The following is a 21553-nucleotide window of genomic DNA, read 5'->3' on the forward strand; positions in this document are numbered from 1 at the left end:
AGCAGCTGAAGAGCAGAGCTGTTACTGTCACACAGCCTTCTGATCCCCAGTCAAGTGGTTATCTGTGTTAAGTATAGCAGTGATACATGTCAATCCAAGTCAAATTACTTTCCCTTTTGTGTAGGCCCCCTAGAATGAAGAGAGCATAGATTGCAATGAAAAGTAAGTTGGGTACATACTCAGGCTGCTGCTTTTAAAAACAGGCATTAGGCCAGATGAGATTTCAAGGATTCTTCCCTCTTGAGAGTAGCTTCTGCTGCAGGTCGCTGCCCCTGGTACTAAGTTATCCATCATTGTGTGTCTGAGAGGGAGATGCGTTTCCCTCTCTCTCCTTGTTCAGATTGGAGGTGCTGAAAGACACCAGGACACGGCTGGCTTTGTAGTTAGCATTCAGAAGCTTTGCTCAAGTACGTGGCCCTCCCGAGAACACCCACCGTCTGTGTTTTGAGGAGAGGAGGCAGTGAATAAATGCTCCAGGAAAAGGAGAAGGCTGGGCCCCGGCCTCGCGGGAGGCAGGCTGTCTGCCCCAGGCTGCCACTCTGGCCACCACCCTGCTCTGCCCGCTAGCTCAGGACCTTGGCACCTGCCTTCTTCTGAGCTGCCTCTGCTCCCTCAGTTCCTGGGGCTGGGTGGTTCTCCTGCAGCAGAACATGGTCCTCCCCCCTCTCCCTCAAAAGGTAAGTGCTCAGGTCCCTTTCCTGGATCTGTTTTACTGACAGATGCTGCCGGGAACAGACCGGGAATAACCATGCTGGGGACAGATCCCTGAATCCCTCCGAAGCTGTTAGGTTGCGCCGGGGCTTCCCACTCACCCCTTCCCTCCTTTTGTTCTGAGTATAGGAACTAAAAGCCTCAGTGACGCTTATTCTGTGTTTAGTATTAAAACTGGGGCTTCCTGTTTCCCCATCTTCAAAGCTCCCCATCCCACGTCTCCCCACAAGAAGGAACTGCGGTGGTTTCTGCCGCACAACGTGGTGATCAGCCATATGTATGTGTCCGTCCCCACCCCCAATCTCACCCTCTAGGTCTGCGCAGAGCGCCGAGCTGAGCGCCCTGTGCTGCACAGCAGCTTCCCGCCAGCTGTCTGTTTAGCACATGGTAGCATGTATGTCGGAGAAGGCAATGGCGCCCCACTCCGGTACTCTTGCCTGGAAAATCCCATGGATGGAGGAGCCTGGTAGGCTGCAGTCCATGGGGTCGCTACGAGTCAGACAGACTGAGCGACTTCACTTTCACTTTTCACTTTCATGCATTGGAGAAGGAAATGGCAACCCACTCCAGTGTTCTTGCCTGGAGAATCCCAGGGACGGGGGAGCCTGGTGGGCTGCCGTCTATGGGGTCGCACAGAGTCGGACACGACTGAAGCGACTTAGCAGCAGCAGCAGCATGTATATATGTCAGTGCTACTCTGAAAAAAAAGATACTTTAAAACAAAAGAAACCTCATTAGGAGGAGTCTTAATCTCAGTGAAATAAAGTTTTAAAATCCTCTGAAAAAAAAAAAACTGCGAATTCTTCCTAAGAGAAAGCTGAGTTCTTGGTGGAGGTGAGGGGCTCACTTCTCTTTCCTGAGCTTGCCTGTTTTCGAGGTACACTGGGTCCCCAGAGACTGCCTCCTCTTGTCAGCAGAACCCTTGTCTCATGTGGCCTCACACTCGCCTACGCTCCCTCGGGGACCATCCTTGAGCTGCAGGTGGTTCTCTGGGTAGATTGGTTTTCATCACCATAGCCTTCCCCTTCTGCTCTTCAAGGCACAGTCTTTTTAAATCTGGCCTCCCTGTCTTTAATTCAATTCTTAGATAAATTATAGAGTATACGGTAAATCTTTACCAGATCAGACTAATTTGGTAAGGGATTAGTTTGCATTAATTGAAAGCTCTTTTGAAGAAATAAGTATTTTTCTAGTATATGTAACTCAAAGTAGGTTACCTACCACTGTTGCCTGGTAGAGGCTTATCAAGATAATTATTTCTAATTACAGTATTAAGTGTTTGTAAGCGCTTGAAGATATTTGAAGAATTTATTTTTGAGATCTCTGAACACTTTGCCTAATCTCCCATACACTGTTAATTAGCAGGATCTATGAATAAAAGATTGAGCTCTCAAAAGGACATGTATTTCAGCCCCAGTTCCAAATGATCCTTGATTCCAGATTTACTTTGCCTTCCAATCAAGAAATAGAACTTTTGACGCTACAGATTTTCTTTTGTCAGTGATACTGAGAGGAAGAGGTGGGGAGAAATTAAAACTTTTATGATAAAACTAGTGACTCAATTCCCGTTCTGTACACCGTGAACAGAATGTGCCGTTGTTAGATTTGAACTGCGAAAGGAAGTGTTCTTTGTCTGAACAAATTAGAACAAACAGTGTACTAAGACAGTTTACTAATAACATATCCTTTGGGATACCACGTGAGCATCTTTCAGATTTTCCATTTCTAGCATATAGTTATGGTAGGGGAAGTGGCCTCCTTCTCGAATAGAGGTCTTAAATGTTCTGTCTAGGTGTCCCCATGGATGTAATAATTACATCTTGATAAGGATGCTTATTGACCTTCAAAATTATTTTTCCAGTACAGATTGGTTTAGTTGGCGAGAAAACCAAGTGTTTGAGTCCAGGGTCCAGCAACTGGGTTGGTTCGTTGTTCAGTTGCTCAGTTGTGTCCAACTCTTTGCGACCCCATGGACTGCAGCACACCAGGCTTCCCGGTCCTTTGCTAGCCCCTGGAGTTTGCTCAAACTCATGTCCACTGAGTTGGTGATGCCATCCAACCATCTCATCCTCTGTTGCCACCTTCTCCTGTCCTCAATCTCTCCCAGCATCAGGGTCTTTTCCAGTGAGTCTGCTCTTCACATCAGGTGGCCAAAGTACTGGGGCTTCAGCTTCAGCATCAGTCCTTTCAATGAATATTCAGGGTTGATTTCCTTTAGAATTGACTGGTTTGATCTCCTTGCAATCCACGGGACTCTCAAGAGTCTTCTCCAGCACCACAATTTATGTGTTTGTATATTATTCTATTCATATATTTGTGAAGAATATATAAACAAATTTAGCATAATGCCTGACTCGTAATAAGAGCATTCAGTCATGACTGTCAGGGAAACAGGCTCTGGAGACAGACGGCCTGGATTTCAGTCCTAGTTCTGCTGTTTACTGGGCAATTTACTTCTCAGCATCCAGGTTTCTCATTTGTGAAATGGTAATAACAGCAGAACCGGTCTCAGAGTTTTTAGCCAATAAGATATGGCATGTGTCACTAACATGGTAGTTTTCCTCCTGGGCATGTGGCAGGATTGAAGTTAGGTAGGGCCAGTGCATCGAATTCAGGAAGCCCAGGAGACTTCTGGGGAAGGCTTTAGGAGCCAGTGGACAATCACCGAGTACCCTGCCCTGGCCACCAGCAGCACTCCTGATGCAGGGGCTCCGCCACAGCCTGGGTCCCTCAGCCGACTCACAGCAGGCTTGTTAGCATGAATGAGAGATAAACCTTTCCCTTTTTCTTAAGCCCCTAGAATTTTGATGTTGGTTGTTACGCCAGCAAAGCCTAGCACATTCTGACCAGCACACCAGAGGAACAGCCCTGATGCTACACCGAAAGTTAGATTTTGGCTAAAATGAGTAATAGTACAAAATTTCAGCTGTGTTGGCTTGGACACCTGGGCCACGGAAACCCTGAAAACCTTTGGATCCTGAACCTGCAGCTCCCTTGTGGGTGTGTCTGTAAAATCACCCTTGTGTGTGCTCTGAAACATGCCAGGCCCGGGCAGTGGCCGCCAGTTTGCAGGACCTGGCCTTTCCTTATGTGGCCGAGCTCAGGCAGCTTTTCTGTGAGCAGAGGTTCATTGTATTTGGCCTCAGGACTAAGGTGCAGGTTGTTATCTGTTGCCCTGGCTCTGATCTCTCTGCCCCTGCAGCTTTTGGCCCCTCTGTGACCCCAGGGCCTCGGGCCCTCTTGCCTCAAGTCCATGCCGGTCTGCGTCCACAGGAGCCCACACTCTGCCTTCCAGTCCTCTTGGTTTGGATCATGTGCCTCTGCTTGGCTATGCCGCTCTTTTTGTTCACGTCTCTCTGAGCTTTAGTGGGTACACGTGAGATGTCCTGGGGGACAGCCCTCTTTTGAAGCCTGAACAATGTGTTTGAGCAACACTGGTAATGACTGAGATGTGCCTGGCATCCCAGTGAGGAAGGTGAGCTCCCAGGGGTAATTGTGCTGGAGGCTTGGGTTGGAGCAGAGATGATTCAGTGTCAGGTTTTGACGTGTGTCCAGGGCTTAAGGCTTTTCGTTAGCCTTTGTTCCAGAACACTGAGAAGACAGTGGAAATGTTACTGCTGCTGGAAGGAAAACATTATGAGGAATGGCTTTTCACTAGAATGCTGGTGGTCTGCTTTCATGTAAGGTAATAATAGACAAATCATTCCAAGAGAACTGAAGCTTAGCAGTCATTTTTAAAACCAGCGTCTTTTCTACCAAAACGGTAATTCGGGTTCCTTATTTTTTAAAGATTGGAAAATATAAAAGCATCATAAAAAGAATGACTCCTCATAACCCCACAGGACAAAGATAACCACTGTTAGCACTTTGCAGCTTGTTTTTCTTTTAGTTTTTACATAGGTACATTTGTAAATAACATAGGGATGATAAACAATAGTATATCTTATTGAAACCAAAATGGTTAATTTCTGTGCCGGGAAGTCTTTTAAGTGCTTGATACGAATTAGCTAATTTATTCCTCACAACTCTTCAAAGAATCACTATCTCCATTTTACAGAAGAGGAAGCTGAAGCACAGAGAGGCTAAGTCATTTTTCCAGGGCCACACAGCTCGCAAGAACGGTGCCAAGATGGAAACCAAAGCAGTCTATCTTTCAAGTCCAGGGTCCCGTGTTGCCCTCTCACAGTCAAGATAGCTTGGAATACGCGTCAGGGAGTTTTGCAGTGTTATCTCTGAGTTGTCTGGTTCTGTCTCCTCATTCTGTAGATTAGGAAATCAAAGACCACACAGGTAATTAGGTATAGCCGAGAACACACAGCTAGTGAATGCAGTGCCAGCATTGGAGCGCATGTGCCCTGACCCACCTGGTCCCCAAGCTCATTGGCTCTGGGCGAGCTGTGGACCTTAATCCTCCTCCCTGGGCCCCAGCCCCGAAACAGCTGCGTTTGTACCATGACCTCAGTGCCAAGTCTGATATGGTGGCTGGAGGACTCACTCAGCTTTCTTCCAGCCGGTACCTGCAGCCCCAGCTTGAGGTCAGGGATTGTATGGGTTTGCTGACTCTTAATTATCTCGCAGAGCCTGGGCTATAAAAGGCTGAGGCCTGCAGCCCAACGCAAGTTTCAGCTCTCCACCCTCATCGGAAGTTTCTAAGATTTGCGAGCCAGCAGAAGGAGTCATTGATTGAGCTTTAGACACGGTTGCTGTCCTCCACCTGGACTCTCGAGGACGCGCCAGGCATTGTAGCTGAAGTGAGCGAGAAGTCAGCCAGCTGTCTGAGCACAAACATTCCTGTGTACGCCGCCGGCCGGGGCCAGCATTTGTGAGGGAACCGGGCCAGTGCCCTGAGACACCAGGGCGGGATAGGCAGCTGCTGTGGGGCTGAGAATTAAAGGAAGAGGAACAGGTGATGACTTCTTGCTTGTTTGGTAAGGTAAGGATTAAGAGCCCCGGTACCCTCCAAGGTGTGGTGGACTTTTTAACAGGGACTGTAAGCAGGGTTTTTTTTTTTTCTTTAAAAACAACTTAATCTGCTTTTATCTGAGTGACAGGAGCCTTCCTCCTTATGACTCCCACGATGTGGAGCAAAAAAGACAAGCGGACTACATGATATATTAGCCAGAACGAATGTGTGCTGTTAGAAGCGAGGCCCGTGGTTACCTCTGGAGAGGGGGATGATGTTGTTGTGACTGACGGGGGCGTGGGGGAGCTTGTGTGTTCTTTGTTTTTTTTTTTTAACTGAGTCCTGGTTACACTAGGTTTAGAGTTTGTGAAAATTCGAGTTTTATTCTTTTCAAATACTCTCTTTTCTGTGTGTAAATTAAGCTTAAAGTTTAGAAGTCCTTGTTTTTATTTGTGCTTCATGTTGCACGTTGATACTTAGAAAAATCTGATCAGTTGAAATCAGGTTGAAATGATGTAGAAATTACTACCTCGGTATTAAGAAAACATCTTTACCTGAAATTGTCGGTCCGTCTGGACAGAACTTCTAAGGCCATTTTTTAAATTCTCTTCAAATGTATCTTATAGTTTTGTTTACTTATTTATTGGCTGCACTGGGTGTCTGTTGGGGTACACAAGCTCAGTGGTCGTGGCACAGGGGCTTGGTTACCCCATGGTATGTGGGCTCTTAGTTCCCTGACCAGGGATTGAACCTGGTCAGTCCCTTGCATTGCAAAGTGGGTTCTTAGCCACTAGACCGCCAGGGAAGTCCCTTCAAATATATCTTAAATCAGGGGACCCCATCCTTTTTGGCACCAGGGACCGGTTTTATGGAGGAGGACATTTTCCAGGCCTGGGGTTGGGCGGGGGGGATGGTTTCAGGATGATTCAGACCCACTACATTTATTACATGTATTGTGCACTTGAATTGTATTATTATTATTATTATATCAGCTCTACCTCAAATCATCAGGCATTAGATCCTGGAGGTTGGGGACCCCTGTCTTAAATGACTTCAGTGCAGATTCTTCGGGAATAAAGAATGAGGTCACTTTAGTTCAGCAAATATGTAACTGACAGCCTCTTGTGAAGTAGGGCCAGAGCTCACTCTAGAGCTGGGGGCAGTTGCGACACCACCTTTCCCCTGGAGGAGTGGGTGAGTGCTCAGAGGCGGAGTAAAGTGAAGCAAGAGCACTATGGAGGATCGCAGGAAGGATAGGCAGCTTTCTGACAGGACTGGGAAAAGCTTCAGAGGAAAAAAGTGGCATTTGAAATGGATTATAAGGAATATACTGAATTTTGATAAACAGAAGTGGGTATGTAGCTGCCATTGAAAATACGGTGCATATGAGGAAGTCCATAGAAAATGGATACACATCCTAGGAACTTACATGGTTCGCGTAAGATGATTGGCATTCATCAGGTGCATGTTGGAGGCCTGACAGCTAAGCTGGGCCCTTAACAGGGGCCAGGTTGTATTAAATAAATTGAGAGGCATGAGAGAGCCAGAGAGATTTTCTCTGAAGTAGAGCAGCATGATCAGATGGGTTATCTTAAGTGAAACTGAATTCCTGACCTCACAGTTATACTGTTATTAACTCTGTCGGCCCAAAGTAAACATTTCCTCAGTTTAGTGCCTCCTTTGTTTCTGTATTTTGAGCCTATTCCTGTTTGGATCCATGGGGTGAGCCGTAGGTGCTTGGCTTCCTTGAACTTCCTGTGGTCATCTCTTCAGGACTTGAAGGTGATCATTATGTACCTTCTTTAGTTCCTACACCCATCCTTCCCCCTTGACCAGGTGAAGTCACAATTCCTTTATCCTTTTTTACAGTCTTAATAGTGATCTGGCATTTAATTCCTTCCAGCCTTTCCTATGTGATGCTCATCTGCCAAAGAAAGCAACCAGGATCTCTTACAACCAAGTCTTGTGTGGAGAGAGGGGGGCCAAGAAGTAAGTTAAGAAACTTTTTTTAAGCTGTGAAGGAGGCCCACTGACCCACTGACCTGGGATTGTGTCCCCCTGGGCTACTGGACTCCCTCCATGGAAAAAGCACTGGGTAGGGTTTTGCATATGGCAAAGCGTTGATGCTAAGTGTTGGAAATGGTCCACATTTGAGCCTGGGTCACTTGTCAGTATGAGGTCTGTTATTGTCATAGCAGTTTTTGGCTGTATCAGCTTCTTCTCCTGTTAAAAAAAGCTAACTTGAAGTGAGCATTGTCTTGTCTCCCATTCCATCTCCCAAGACTCCTAAGTCATTCTTCTAATCAAAAGATTGTCAGCTTTACAAATAAGATACTTCAGTTTGCTGCTGCTGCTGCTGCTAAGTCGCTTCAGTTGTGTCCGACTCTGTGTGACCCCATAGACGGCAGCCCACTAGGCTCCGCCGTCCCTGGGATTCTCCAGGAAAGAACACTGGAGTGGGTTGCCAGTTTCTTCTCCAATGCATGAAAGTGAAAAGTGAAAGGGAAGTCGCTCACTAAGTGTCCGACTCTTCGTGACCCCTTGGACTGCAGCCTACCAGGCTCCTCCGTCCATGGGATTTTCCAAGCAAGAGTACTGGAGTAGGGTGCCATTGCCTTCTCCAATACTTCAGTTTAGAACCTAAGAATTTTTGTTCAGAGGTTGTGTTCAGATGCTGTAAAGACCTGTGTTTAGTCCTCTGGGGACAAGAGTGTAAAGAGGACCAGAGGTAGGATGAGTTGGATTCAAATCCTGGCTCTTTAAGTCTCTGTTTCTACGTGTTATATGGATATAACATGTTCTTTGCCTAGTGTGATGGTGAGGCCCAGACAAGACCAACCCTGTGATCATCAGTGCCTGCCATGCGGATCCCATTTGCCTGTCCCTTTTAGAGCAGAATCTAGTCACCTCCCTTGGCCAGGGTGCTCAATGATGCAGTTCTTTTCTCCTGGTGGCCCTGGAGTGAGAAAGCTGTTTCTCATGGTCTTAGTATTGTCACTGTTGTTGTTTATAATCACTTTGGTTGTCGTTTGGGTTATTTGTTTCCACATCTAAATATTGCTGTTGTATTACTCAATTAATCCTGTACCATATTATTCTATCACATCTGTTAATGGTTCCATTAAGAAAACGATTCTTGTGTGGACGAATGTACCTACTGGAACTTTGCTTTCTTTTTTATTTTTCTGCCCTTCTGTTAAATGATTGAGTTCTGAATTGGGCGCATTTCCCACAATGGTGAAGTTCTTTGTGAACGGGGCATGGCAGGCATTCCACTTACCTGGGCACTTTGGAAAACCATGAGGACTGATAACATCATCGTGTGATGGATTTTCTATACTGGCAACAAATGCTTACCATCTAATCAGACAGAACATTGGATAACTTGGTAGAGCGGAATCTCATCATCCCTGTACATGAGTGCAGGAAGGAGTTGGGTTGTCCTTCATTCAACTTGAGAGGATAGTAGGGAGTTTTTATCCGGTGAATACTTGCAGTTTGAAAATCTGGGGCATAAAGTATGTCTGTTGTGTGTGTACAGGGTCGGTCACAGTGACCCTCTCTTGGACTTCCAGTCTAATAGTGCTTCCCGTCCCCCTACCCGTTGTCTCCTCCAGGTAGAACGCCATGACATGAATACCCTAAGCCTGCCCCTGAACATCCGCAGAGGCGGGTCGGACACCAACCTCAACTTCGATGTACCAGATGGCATCCTGGACTTCCACAAGGTCAAACTCAATGCGGACAGCCTGAGACAGAAAATCCTCAAGGTCACAGAGCAGATAAAAATCGAGCAAACGTCCCGTGATGGGAACGTGGCAGAGTATCTGAAGCTGGTCAACAGCGCCGACAAGCAGCAGGCTGGCCGCATCAAGCAGGTGTTCGAGAAGAAGAACCAGAAGTCGGCTCACTCCATCGCCCAGCTGCAGAAGAAGTTAGATCAGTACCACCGGAAGCTCCGGGAGCTCGAGCAGAATGGGGCCCTCCGGAGCGCCAAGGACACTGCCAAGGACCAGCTGAAGGACATCCCGCCCTCTCTGAAGGATGCCCAGGCCAAGTCCCGCACTGCCCCCCACAGCCTGGAGAGCAGCAAGTCGGGCATGCCGGGGGTGTCCCTCACCCCGCCCGTGTTTGTCTTCAACAAGTCCAGAGAGTTCGCCAACTTGATCCGGAATAAGTTCGGCAGCGCTGACAACATTGCCCACCTGAAGAACTCCTTGGAGGAGTTCCGGCCCGAGGCCAGCGCCAGGGTCTACGGGGGCAGCGCCACCATCGTGAACAAGCCCAAATACGGCAGCGATGACGAGTGCTCGAGCGGCACATCCGGCTCCGCCGACAGCAATGGGAACCAGTCGTTTGCGGCTGGGGGCTCGGGAGCACTGGACAGCCAGAGCAAACTCACTGCCATCCTGGAGGAGCTCCGGGAGATCAAGGACACCCAGGCGCAGCTGGCTGAGGACATCGAGGCCCTCAAGGTGCAGTTCAAGAGGGAGTACGGCTTCATCTCTCAGACACTGCAAGAGGAGAGATACAGGTATTTCAGGCTCTGCTCTTAGGAGCTTGAGTTTCTAAGACTGGAGAGATTGTTTGAAAGTGATATGCGAATTTTTTTTTTTTTTTTTAATGTGAATGTGGGTCAAAAGGCATTTAGGAACCGGAGTCCCTTCCGTACTTTGCAATTCTAAATATTGTAATTTGCTACTTGAAGCCTGACAGCTTAGAGAAAGACATCATGCATGTGGGTCTGTTAAAATATCACCATATAGTCAATGACTCACATGCATATTGAGGTCCTGATTCAGTAGACAGTTGTCACAAGATCTCAGTATACTAATTTCAAGATCTGTATTTGGGTTTCCCCCCCGTAATAACTGTCAAGTAAAAAAACAAATTCACAGTCCAGCAAGGTAACTTCTATTTGGTACCTAAATCTCTTTATATAATGTATTTTTATAATGTCTTTAAATGTCTTTATATAATGTATTTTTTTGTGAGATTACATTTTGCTTATTAATAAACCTTTCACCCTAAATGAAAACCTTTCAAAAGGAATCTTAAAAATTCAAATCTTGTGGATTTATATAAGCTAATTTTTAAATTCAAGTGTTGTATATGGCTGGCTTTTTGGTGCCTCTAGCATAAAAAGTGTACATGTCCAAATATGAGGTGATTTTCCACCATTTTCCCAGTAAAAATGTCCCCGCGTCAGGTTTTTTTGACAAGTGAATGTTAACTTCTAAGAATATAGATGAAACAGTGAATGCCTGTTACATATTATAAGATTTAAATTTTAAATTTAGTTTACATGTTGTTTTATATCTGATATATGATTTTATGTGAGTGTTAGTTTAGAGATGTGGCTTTTCCAGCTCTTATATTTTATGAAACAATTTTTTTAAAACTTTCTGTGTGCATGTTTGACTCTGGATTCTTTGTCACATAAGAACAATTTTTGAGTCACAGTTTTTCTAAATAATATTGACTTTAATTCCATTCAGGTAGTTTGGGATACAGCTCTGTTTGGGTCCAAATTTTATTTCAAGTCACAAATATCAATTCAAACAGTTTTGGTTCTCATTTTGTTATATGGTTATGTTTGTGATCCTCCTGGTTTAGTCTCTCACTATATGGCTTACCTTAGGAGATATTTGTTTTTAATCTTTATTTTATAGTGGAGTGTAGCTGATTTATGACGATGTGTTAGTTTCAGGTGTACTGCAAAGTGATTGTTATACATACACATATATCTGTTCTTCTTCAGCTTCTTTCCCCATTTAGGCTTTTACAGAGTATTGGGTAGAGTTCCCTGTGCCGTACAGTAGGTCCTTATTACCTATTTTATATAGAGCAGTGTGTCCGTGTTAGTATCAAACTTCTAACTTATCCCTCCCCTACGCTTTCCCTTTGGCAATCATCAGTTTGCTTTCTAAGTCTGTGAGTCTGCTTCGGTTTTTTAAATAAGTCAATTTGTATCTTTTTTTAAAAGATTCCACAGATAAGCAACATCACGTGCTGTCTGTCTCTGTCTGACTTATCTCTCTGAGTCTGATAACCTCCAGGTCCATCCGTGTTGCTGCGAATGGCAGCATTTCATTCTTTTTTCATGGCTGAGTAGTATTCTATTGTCCGTGTGTGCCACACCTTCTTTATTCATTCATCTGTTAAGAGGTCTTTAAAAGGCTTGCTTACAAACACCCAACATTGAGCAGCTACAAGGTCCTACCTGAGAATGATCATTAAATCTGTGTTAAAGTGTTTTTTAAAATGATTTTTTCAAGTGACCTATATGGAGTGTCTAAAACTGGCATTACTCAAAAGTCATCCAGGTTTAATGCATCTTCCCCAAATAGTGCTTCCTGTTTCAAAATAAACATTATATAAGTTTTCAGATATAAGACAAAATTCCCCTTCTCTGAGGGGACTGGGCATTGGGAATAAGAATCTTGGTCCTTCTTTAGATTTGAACTTTTCGAACTGCCACCTGTTAACCCATCTTGAATTTGTAACAAGCTGAATTTTTTTTTATTGGCACTTAAGAACTGAGACCTGTATTCACCATCACCGTGTACACTGGGAAATCAGTGGACTTGGCTCCACATAGAAACCAGTCCTGTCTTTATAGCCTCTCTGGTGCACGAGAGCTATGGCGGTGAGCCACCGGGCACTGAGGGCTCAGAAGAGGGAGAAGCACCAGCATGCCAGTGGGTCCTCGCCTTGAGCAGGCTTCTTGCCAGCCCCGCCTCCTGACCAGCCCAAACGAGGAGCCACTGGAGTCTGCCCTGTTGTCCCCACAGCCAGCAAGGTGCTGGTGTGGCATGGGCAGAATAGCCCACTTTGGTTTGCATGAACCCTCAGTAGTGAGGACAGAGTTAAGACTGCAGAGACCAGTCCTTTCTGGAGCTAGAGTTCAGCGTTATCCAAAAGCATATCCCCTACAGCTAGACGTACTCTTGGAAGCTCAGTCTGCCTGGATGAGCACAAGCCACAGGGCGGTGGCGACGGCAGGCACAAAGGATGTCATTTTCTAAGTGCTGTCGTACGCTTTTGAAACGTCGCGCTCAGAATCGATTCATCTCTTTACAAAGGTACGAGCGACTGGAGGACCAGCTCCACGACCTCACGGACCTGCATCAGCACGAGACGGCCAACCTGAAGCAGGAGCTAGCCAGCATCGAGGAGAAGGTGGCCTACCAGGCCTATGAGCGCTCACGGGACATCCAGGTGCCTCCCCCCTCCCACCAGAGCTCACGTGAGCTCTTCCCCGCCGTTCATTCATTTAACAAACCGATACATTACACGCAAGCCTGGAAGAATTTCTGGCATCAGGAGCAGACATTTAATCTTTACCCTGTTGACCCCAGTAGCTCCTGTTACAGACTTTAAGCTATAGTCTGTTTGCTTTCTGCCTAAAGTAGTTAACAATTATTTTTTACCTACACCAAGCCTAGCGCCTATACTCTGCTCTCCCCACCATCACCACATTTTTACAAATTTTAAAGTATGAGACGAACCTTGCCTTCAACATGCTTGCTTAGGTGAGAAATCAAGAGGAACACAGCTGCCAGGGGCCTCAAGACAACATGAACGAGGGCCAAGTTACATGATTATAGGCTCTGAAAGCCTCAGAAATTCAGGCGTGTGGTGCCTAGCAAGCTATGGACTTGTGGGGCAGGGGGCCACAAAGTGATTAGACCCTGGATTTCAGTCCCAGCTGTTTACCAGCTACCTGGTCCTGAGCAAGCTTTAAGTTTCTTTGCTTATCTGTAAAATAATAGCTTTCATATTTGTGGGAATTTCAAGCACTTGAGCACATACTCTGTGCCAGGCACTGTCAAAGCACTTGAGGTGTCTGTACACCCATTTGTTTCTGTTTGAGATAGCTCCTATTACTCTTCCCATTTCTCAGATGTAGAGACCAAGGCACAGAGAACTTGTTCAAGGTCTTACAAGTAGTCCTTGAGTAATGAATCTGAATCAAAGTCCTGGAGAAGGTGGGTTTCGAAGGGGTGGATGGGATCCCAGTGGATGGAGGAAAATGGATCAGTATAAGCAAAAGCGTGTTCTAGTGATAGTGTGATACTAATGCTGTCATGGTGCTTCCCTGGTGGCTCAGATGGTAAAGAATCCACCTGCAACGCAGGAGACCTGGGTTCGATCCCTGGCTCAGGAAGATGCCCTAGAGGAAGAAATGGCAACCCACTCCAGTATTCTTGCCTGGGAAATCCCATGGACAGAGGATCCTGATGGGCTACAGTCCATAGGATCGCAGAAGAGTCAGACACAGCTGAGCAAGTGAACAACAATGCTGTACTGAAGCAGCCGTAGGCTTCTTGAGCTCCTTTTTGGGGTTCCAGAAGGTCTCTTTCCCCCCAGTTTTTATTCATATATAATTTTCATACAACTGTATGAAAGTATACAATATAATGATTTCATATGTGTACATATTGCAAAAATATCACTACAGTAAATTAACATTCATCACCTCACATAGTTACAAATTTGTTCTCTTATGATGAGAACTTGTAAGGTCTACTCTGAGCAACTTTCAAATATACAATACAACGTTGTCAACTATAGTGACCAAGCTGTACATTGCATTCCCCAGGGTTTATTCATCTTATAAGTGAAAGTTTGTGCTTTTGACCCTCTTCACCCATTTCGCCTCCCTTCCCCTGTTAGATTCTACAGTGTTGGTTGTCTGTCTGACTCATTTCACTTAGCGTTAATACCCTTTAGGCCCATCCGTGTTGCAAAGGGCATTGCTCTCTTTCTCATGGCTGCATAGTATGCCTGTGTGTGTACGTGTACCACATTTTCTTTAGTGATCCATCAGTGGACACTTGAGTTGTTTCCACGGATTGGCTATTGTCAGTAACGCTATAATAAATGTGAGGGTGTGAATTTCTTTTCTAGATGGTAATGTCATGTCCTTCCGGTATGTACACAGAAGTGGGACTTGTGGATTGTATGGTAGTTCTATCTGTAATTTTTTGAGGAACCTCTGTACTGTTTTCCATGGTGGCGGCAGTGATTTACATTCCCATAGATTCCCTTCTTTAAGAAAAGAAAACAAAGAGTACTATCCAGGTCACGCACAGCTTCAGTTTTACAAATGTTCTTTGTAGGCGTGGTTATTTTCTCCAACCCCACTTTACAAGGGGCTGAAACGCAGATTTCTCCCACAGTGTGGGAGCCAGTTTCAGCTGTCCATGTTTTGTTCCTTCCTGTCAAGGGCTGAGCCAGTGCTGCTGCCAGTTGTCTGCTTGGACAATGCTGGGAGCCAAAGAAAGCATCAGACTTATTTGCCCCTGAGGACCTTGGTGCAGAAGACACCAAGCGGATTTCCGCTCTGGGCTAGGAGACTGAGCTTTACTGCTGACTGGTGTAAAAGATGTGAACCCGTCTAAATGTGACGTGTTGCCAGGCAAACAGCACAGTCTGTTTTATTAGAGCATGCTGTTTAGCATACATCTGGGATTCCACTGGCTTATATCTAAATATTATATATGGTTTGCTTATTTACAGGATTGTTTGGGTTTATATTGTTACTCTTTTTTAAAAGAAATATACTTTAGAGATGAAAGGGGTAAGATAAGGGGGGAGGTGAACTTCAGAGAGAGCTTAAAAATTCAGATTTCATTTTACCGTTTTCTAGTTTTACCTGTAGCTCAGAAGTGCAAAGGGGTGTCCGTGTGAGTGACTGGAGGGCCTTTGCTGTTAGAATCTTGCCCCTGTCTCTTACTGTGTGACCCCGCACAAGTCAGTGCTATGCCTCAGCTTCCTCATCTGTAAAATGGAAATGTTAACAAGCTCTACCTCAAACATCTGTCAGAAGGATTAAATGGGATAAGATAGATAAAATACTGAAACCTTTACCTGACACATTGGCAGCCAAAAAACAGATGCTGGTCAGTTTCATATTTAGTATGTATGAGTAGCTCTATTTCTTGGGGCTTTGGTGACTGGGCCTGCTCAGCTTCCTCTTTCCTGTTTCTTTTGTGCTTATAGGCAGGGTTATACAAGGTGATGGAATAGCATAGATGAGGGTAACTGTTGCCTGTTAGGATACAAAGCTTTTGTTGTTGTTTTAAAGAGCAAATGAGTTTTTTTAACCCTGAATTCGAAATGAAAAGTTTAAAGATAATCCTGTCCTTTGTCCTTATCCCCAATAAATGCAGTACTTACTTTGGCCCACTATTTAATTTCTTAGTGGGTGCTGTGACCAAAATTCCTCACAGTTGACTGCTTAATTTTCTTGACTTTCTCTTTTGGCTAAAAATTTGACCGAAGTTCTAAGGCAGTGTCTAGAATCAATCTGTTCTGTATATGTAAATCATCTCCCCAGTCACAGGTGAATGCATTTCCCTAAAATGGTGATCTTTTGTCCCGTTCCATCACTAGTTCCATGCCATGCCTAAAACAGAGGATGCTGTCTGTGGACCTACGCATTTTAAAAGAATACATGATCTGGGGGGCCCTTTGCCTGTCGCTATGGAAGTCAGCATTGTTTAGATTGTGAGGATCTGAAGAAGTTTTACCTGCTTTGTCGGTAGCCTGTATAATGAGAGTTACTATAGTAACAGGGAACCCTTGGCCCATAGAGTATGGTCACAAAAAGGAAAGTAAATCAATGTTGGCACCATTATGCTGGTTTAAAATCTGAAAACATGACTGGATTTTAATTGAGCAAACATATATTGGGAAATAAGTTAGAAAATAGGCTGGTGAACCAAACTAGGTCATTGTACTGCCTCTTAGGTCTTTTTCTCCTGGGAGGTGTATGTTTCTTCCCTTTTTCAAGCCTCGGGTCCCCTTACTGGCATTCAGTCTCCGGAGCTTGCAGCCAGCCTGCGCCTCCTGCTGGAGGTATTCAGGGCACAGTGCAGGCATGGTCCCCTGGTTAGGCACGAGGCCCGGAGAAGGGCTTGACAGTCTGGTGGGTCCAGGAATGCTTCCCTCAGGATGTGACCATCAACATGGGACCTGAAAGATGGAGTGGGGTGGTGTGTGGGGAGGCAGACCTTTTAGGCACAGCACAGCGCGTGTGCAAAGGCCCTGAACATGGTCCTTTTCAGCACTTTATAAAGCCAGGATGGCTAGAACACAGTGAAAGCGGGGAGTAAGTGGGCTTATCTGGTAAGCTTGGCAGGAGAGAGTGGCTGGGCCTGGGCCACGTTAAAGATTTAAAAGGTTCTACGAGAAAGAGCCATACCAGATACACATCTTTCAGAGGTCACCTGGGCTGCTGTGTGGGAAGTGGATTCATGTGGTTGGGGATGGAGAGGATGTGCAGAGAAACGAGTGTAAAGTTACTGCAGGCAGAGACCCTGGTGGTTTAGGTGGGGGGTTACTGTGGGAGGGGAGACGAACGGACCAGTTAAGATAAATGGCAGACATTGTGTGGGTGGGGCTGGGTCATGAGAAGGGCATCAAGGAATGCCCCTCATGCTTCTCATATGAGAATTTGGCTCACCAAGAGCTGTTTTCTGAGAAAAGGAACTGGAAGGGAAACGGGGTTGATGGCAGGAGTGAGGATGGTGAGGACGTGTATACAGAACTGGCCACATTGCATCTGAGGTGCTTCTGAGAAGCTCTGACGGAGATGTCAGGGCCTCCCTGGTGGCTCAGTGGTGAGGAACCTGCCTGCCAGTGCAGGAGATGCAAGAGACGTGGGATCAGTTCCTGCGTTGGGAAGATCCCCTGGAAAAGGAAATCGCACCCCACTCCAATATTCTTGCCTAGGAAATCCCATGGACAGAGGAGCCTGGTGGGCTATAGCCTATGGGGTCACAAAAGAGTCAGACATGACTTAGTGACTAAACGGCAGCAGTGATGGAAATGTCAGGGACTCATGTAGACACACAGCTCCGTCTCAGAAGAGACACCTGGGCTGGAGATGTTCTTGGAGTACAAGTAATGAAAGCTTGGGGGGGTGCTGAGACCTAGGGAGAAGGTGTGGCCTCAGGTAGGGCCCTGGGGATGCGGCATTCAGAGAGCAGCCACGGGAGCCCCGCGGTCCACAGCCCTGTCTCTCCCACTGTCCTCCACTGCTCTGCAACAGATGCGCAGACTCTGAGCAGTGACGTGAGGACCAGCAGTTGGAGATGCCACTTCCTTCACTGCTGAAGATAGTCTTCTGTTGCCAAACGGGACCCCACCCCCTCCACTGGTTTGTCCCTGAGAGTTCCACCAGATGCCAGTATTTTATGCACTTTATTCTACATAGAGGCAGAGTCAAAATACCTAACTGTGGGACTTCCCTGGTGATCCAGTGGTTAAGACCCTGTGCCTCCAGTGCCTCCCCTGGTCGAGGAACTAAGATCCCACATACTGTGCAGTGCGGCCAAAAACCAAAATACCTGCCCTTAAATTCCTTATTCATGGTATTTCACGGTTGTAGATACAAGCTCGTTCTATCCATGAATAGCAGGATAAGGCGAGCCCTGGGATTCTTGTCTGACACCTGTCTGTCATCACCACCATTATCATCATCAGCGTCGGTGTGAAGCTGCCCCAGCAGCAGCGTCCTGAGCAGGGCGGCCCTGTGCACGTCCTGGCTCCCGCTCCTGTGTTGCCCCAACAGCATTTGATCCTCGCTTTCCCTCTCGCCCACAGGAAGCCCTGGAGTCCTGCCAGACTCGCATCTCTAAGCTGGAGCTCCACCAGCAGGAGCAGCAAGCCCTGCAGACGGACACGGTGAACGCCAAAGTCCTGCTGGGCAAGTGCATCAATGTCGTACTCGCCTTCATGACCGTCATCTTGGTGTGCGTGTCCACCATCGCCAAGTTCATCTCGCCCATGATGAAGAGCCGCTTCCACATCCTCGGCACCTTCTTCGCTGTGACTCTCTTTGCGATATTTTGTAAAAACTGGGACCACATTCTGTGTGCCATAGAAAGGATAATAATACCAAGATGAAGTCTCCGGTTCCTGTCCTCACATCCTTTCAAGTTTTTATTTTAAAGAAAACTCTGTGCATACTACCAAACTTTAAAATGAACATTTGTGCCGACGGACGAATACAAGGACCGGGGCTGTGCATTGTAAATAACTACAGTTCTCGTCACTCGGTGGCAGTTGCCAGCTGGGTCCCTGTGCGTGGTTACCGTGAATCTGTTTCCAGGCTCTCCCCACCTTGCTCACTGCCTTAATCAGTCCTGGTTTCCTGCCCACCTGACCAGCTCAGCATGGTCAGCCTCTGGTTGTCAAGCACGCGGTGTAATCAGTGACCCAGAAGGAGAGAGGTTTTCAGTCTCTCTTAAGTGTCTGTCGATACTGAGCTTCACCATTGCTAGGGTTACATTTCCCCTCGAGTCCTGGAAGCAGTGAAGATGTGGCAGGACTTGGGGAGGGGAAGACGCTCAGATGGCGACCCTGTGAGCCTGTGGGGCCTGTGAAAGCACAGTAAATCCCGTGTAATCTATCCCACTGTCTGCTGCTGGCCGTTGGTCCCCCATGTGCCCAGTGTCCACCGTGGCCAACTGTGTGTGACTGTCACATGGGAATCTTACGGTTCACCTGTTAGTCCATCAAAAGTCTAACCTAGCTGTTCCATTGCTCTTTAAATGGTAAGACGTGAGGATTTATGAACGGGTCTTGCCTTCTTTCACCCAGGGAGCCACAGTCCTGATTCCACCTTCACTGACTGTTGAACGTACCACCTTCCAGGCATATAGAGATGCTCCCCAATCCCTCTTCAAACTGTGTCTTTAATTGAGGTCCGAAAAGCACTGTATTTGTGTTCCAGCAAATTTTCACTGTGATCAGCCCCTCTCAGGATGTGTTTCGTTTTCTCTGATTCATTTTATTCAGTCTGTGAGGGCTGGCAAAGTGTACTCAGTAAATAAAAAAGGCTGCTCACATTTGGAGTGTTTTTTTTTTTTTTCTCTCTCTCCAAGAAAGGACAGCAGGATCATAGTTTCTAAAGCTAAAGTGCCCTGAAGTGGGAACACTGGAAAAAGGGAAGAAAATAGAATATGTGGTTTAAGGGGGTGGCATCTAAGTGGGTGCAGGTGGCCTGGGTGAAGATTGAGAGGGTCTTTGGCAGACCCTGAAAGACCTGTAAGAATAAATTAGATTCAGTGTCTGAGCCAAGGTTGCCCTCTGTCTCTTAGGATAAGTTCTAAGGGAGTAGAAGGAGCGGTCACATTTCTGCTGAGGTGAGAGCATGCAGAAGTCAACATCTTTGGCCAATCTGGGGGATGTCATTTACTCTCTTGAGCCCAGATGATACTGTCTTTTAAATCTGTTTCTCTGTCGCAAAAAAAGCAGCTCTAGAAGATGTTAGTGAAAACCGGCTCGTCCCCCCTCCCACCAGCTGCTTTGTTATCTGAAGACAAAAGGAAAAGTGTTAGTGCGTGTTGTCTTCCAGAAAACATCCAATGCCCGGATTTAAATTCTAAGTGCAATATTTTTGCAAATAGGGCTTCCCTGGTGGCTCAGCAGAAAAGAATCTGCCTGTAGTACAGGAGTTGCAGGAGATGCAGGTTTGATCCCTGAGTCAGGAAGAACCCCTGGAGGAGGGCATGGCAACCCACCCCAGTGTTCTTTCCTGGAGAATTCCATGGACAGAGAAGCCTGGTGGACTAGAGTCCATAGGGTTGCAAAGTATCAGACACAACTGAAGCGACTGTGCATGCACACGTGCTCTTAGGAAAATCTCCTTTAAAAATGTGACAAACGCCATGGTTTGAGAGAACGGAACTGTCGAACATCTGGTACAAGTCCAGTGTGGGTGAGACTTACACAACTAAAATTTGCTTGCTTTTATTTTTTTTAAGTTTACAATTCAGTGGTTTTAGTCCATTCACATGTAACTGTGGCTACCATCTAATTCCAGACTTGAGTTATTTACAACAATAAACATTGTTTCATGAAATCTTTGGCTTCAAGTATCTTGCATTCAAGGAAGAGGGAGTTACAGTCCTACCTCCTCTCATGGCTCTGTCCCCTTTCACTGCAAGACTCTCCCCTGGTCTATCCATCCAGTCCAGGAGATGGAGACAGTTTCTGGATCCAGAGAAAGAGTCTGGTTCTGTTTTCATGGCCAGCATTCCCTGTTGTCCTCGGGCCTCAGTCTCCATGTGGATAAGGGCTGGATGTAACTTATGCCCTTGAATCAAGCTGCCTCCTGGATGGGTCCTCTTGATTTCTGTGAACCTTTCTGAGGCCACTTTGGACAAGCCAGGGGGTGGGGTGGGTGTGGGTGCTACTGGTAGTTTAGAGAGGAGATTGATCCCTGGCCCTTGAGATAAGAGCTCTGGGAGGACCCAAGAAGGCTCGAGCCTGCTCCTCACGCCCCCATACTCCGCTCCATTGCTCAGCCTGGCGCCTTTGCTTTGATGCTTCCCGGACCTATGATCAGTGTCTCTCCTCCCCAGTGAGAGAGATGGAGAAATAAACAGAAAGCAACATGATTCACCCCCTGCAACGTGGAGCTGTTAACAGAAACTGCTCAAAACTGACTCTCTTCTGAAATATTGTAGGGTCTAAGTCACTCCACCTGACGGTGAATTTTTATTTTTAAGAATTCTTATTTCCAGTGATTCTCATTAGATTTCAAAAACCTTATTTTCACTTGGATGTGCTCAACCTACACAGTGTATTTATTTTCAAGTCTTGTCGAAAGTTCATGAAGCTTTTTAATAAGATGGTATCCTCCAAGGAGACTTTTACTCTCTGCAGTTTATTATTCTCTTCTCAAAGAATAAACTCTCCCGCTGCTGCTGCTTTTCACTGCCTAAGGAGATTAAATAAAATGTTATAAATATACAATAAAAATAGTGATCTTGCTATGACATTCTGGAATTGGGTATTCAATTTACATTTAAGTTAATGAATCCCTTTCCCCACCTTTCCCTGGCAGTCAGCATCATGTACATACCTAGAGATGAAAGCCATCTGTGGGATGGGGAAGTGCCTGCTCCCTCCATGAACTTA

The 21553-nt window shown here is 46.1% G+C and overlaps 1 protein-coding gene across 6 annotated transcripts in view; it reads left to right on the plus strand.

Annotated features, from left to right (window-relative positions):
• The window catches only part of TMCC3 (transmembrane and coiled-coil domain family 3), a 70710-nt gene extending 51234 nt beyond the window's left edge, over window positions 1-19476 (plus strand). For 3 of the 6 annotated variants that reach the window (XM_070370903.1, XM_070370906.1, XM_070370907.1), the window contains exons 2-4: window positions 9232-10148; window positions 12700-12835; window positions 18230-19476. In XM_070370903.1, coding sequence (XP_070227004.1) covers window positions 9232-10148; window positions 12700-12835; window positions 18230-18532 — 1356 coding nt within the window. In that variant the 3' untranslated portion in view covers window positions 18533-19476. Of the gene's footprint in view, window positions 1-5206; window positions 5645-7517; window positions 7604-9231; window positions 10149-12699; window positions 12836-18229 lie in introns of those variants that run through there. The other 3 variants (XM_070370905.1, XM_070370904.1, XM_070370908.1) reach the window with 3 other exon arrangements.
• The last annotated feature ends 2077 nt before the right edge of the window (window positions 19477-21553 follow it).

This window comes from Bos mutus, chromosome 5 (assembly GCF_027580195.1).
Source record: "Bos mutus isolate GX-2022 chromosome 5, NWIPB_WYAK_1.1, whole genome shotgun sequence".
NCBI classification, from domain to species: domain Eukaryota; kingdom Metazoa; phylum Chordata; class Mammalia; order Artiodactyla; family Bovidae; genus Bos; species Bos mutus.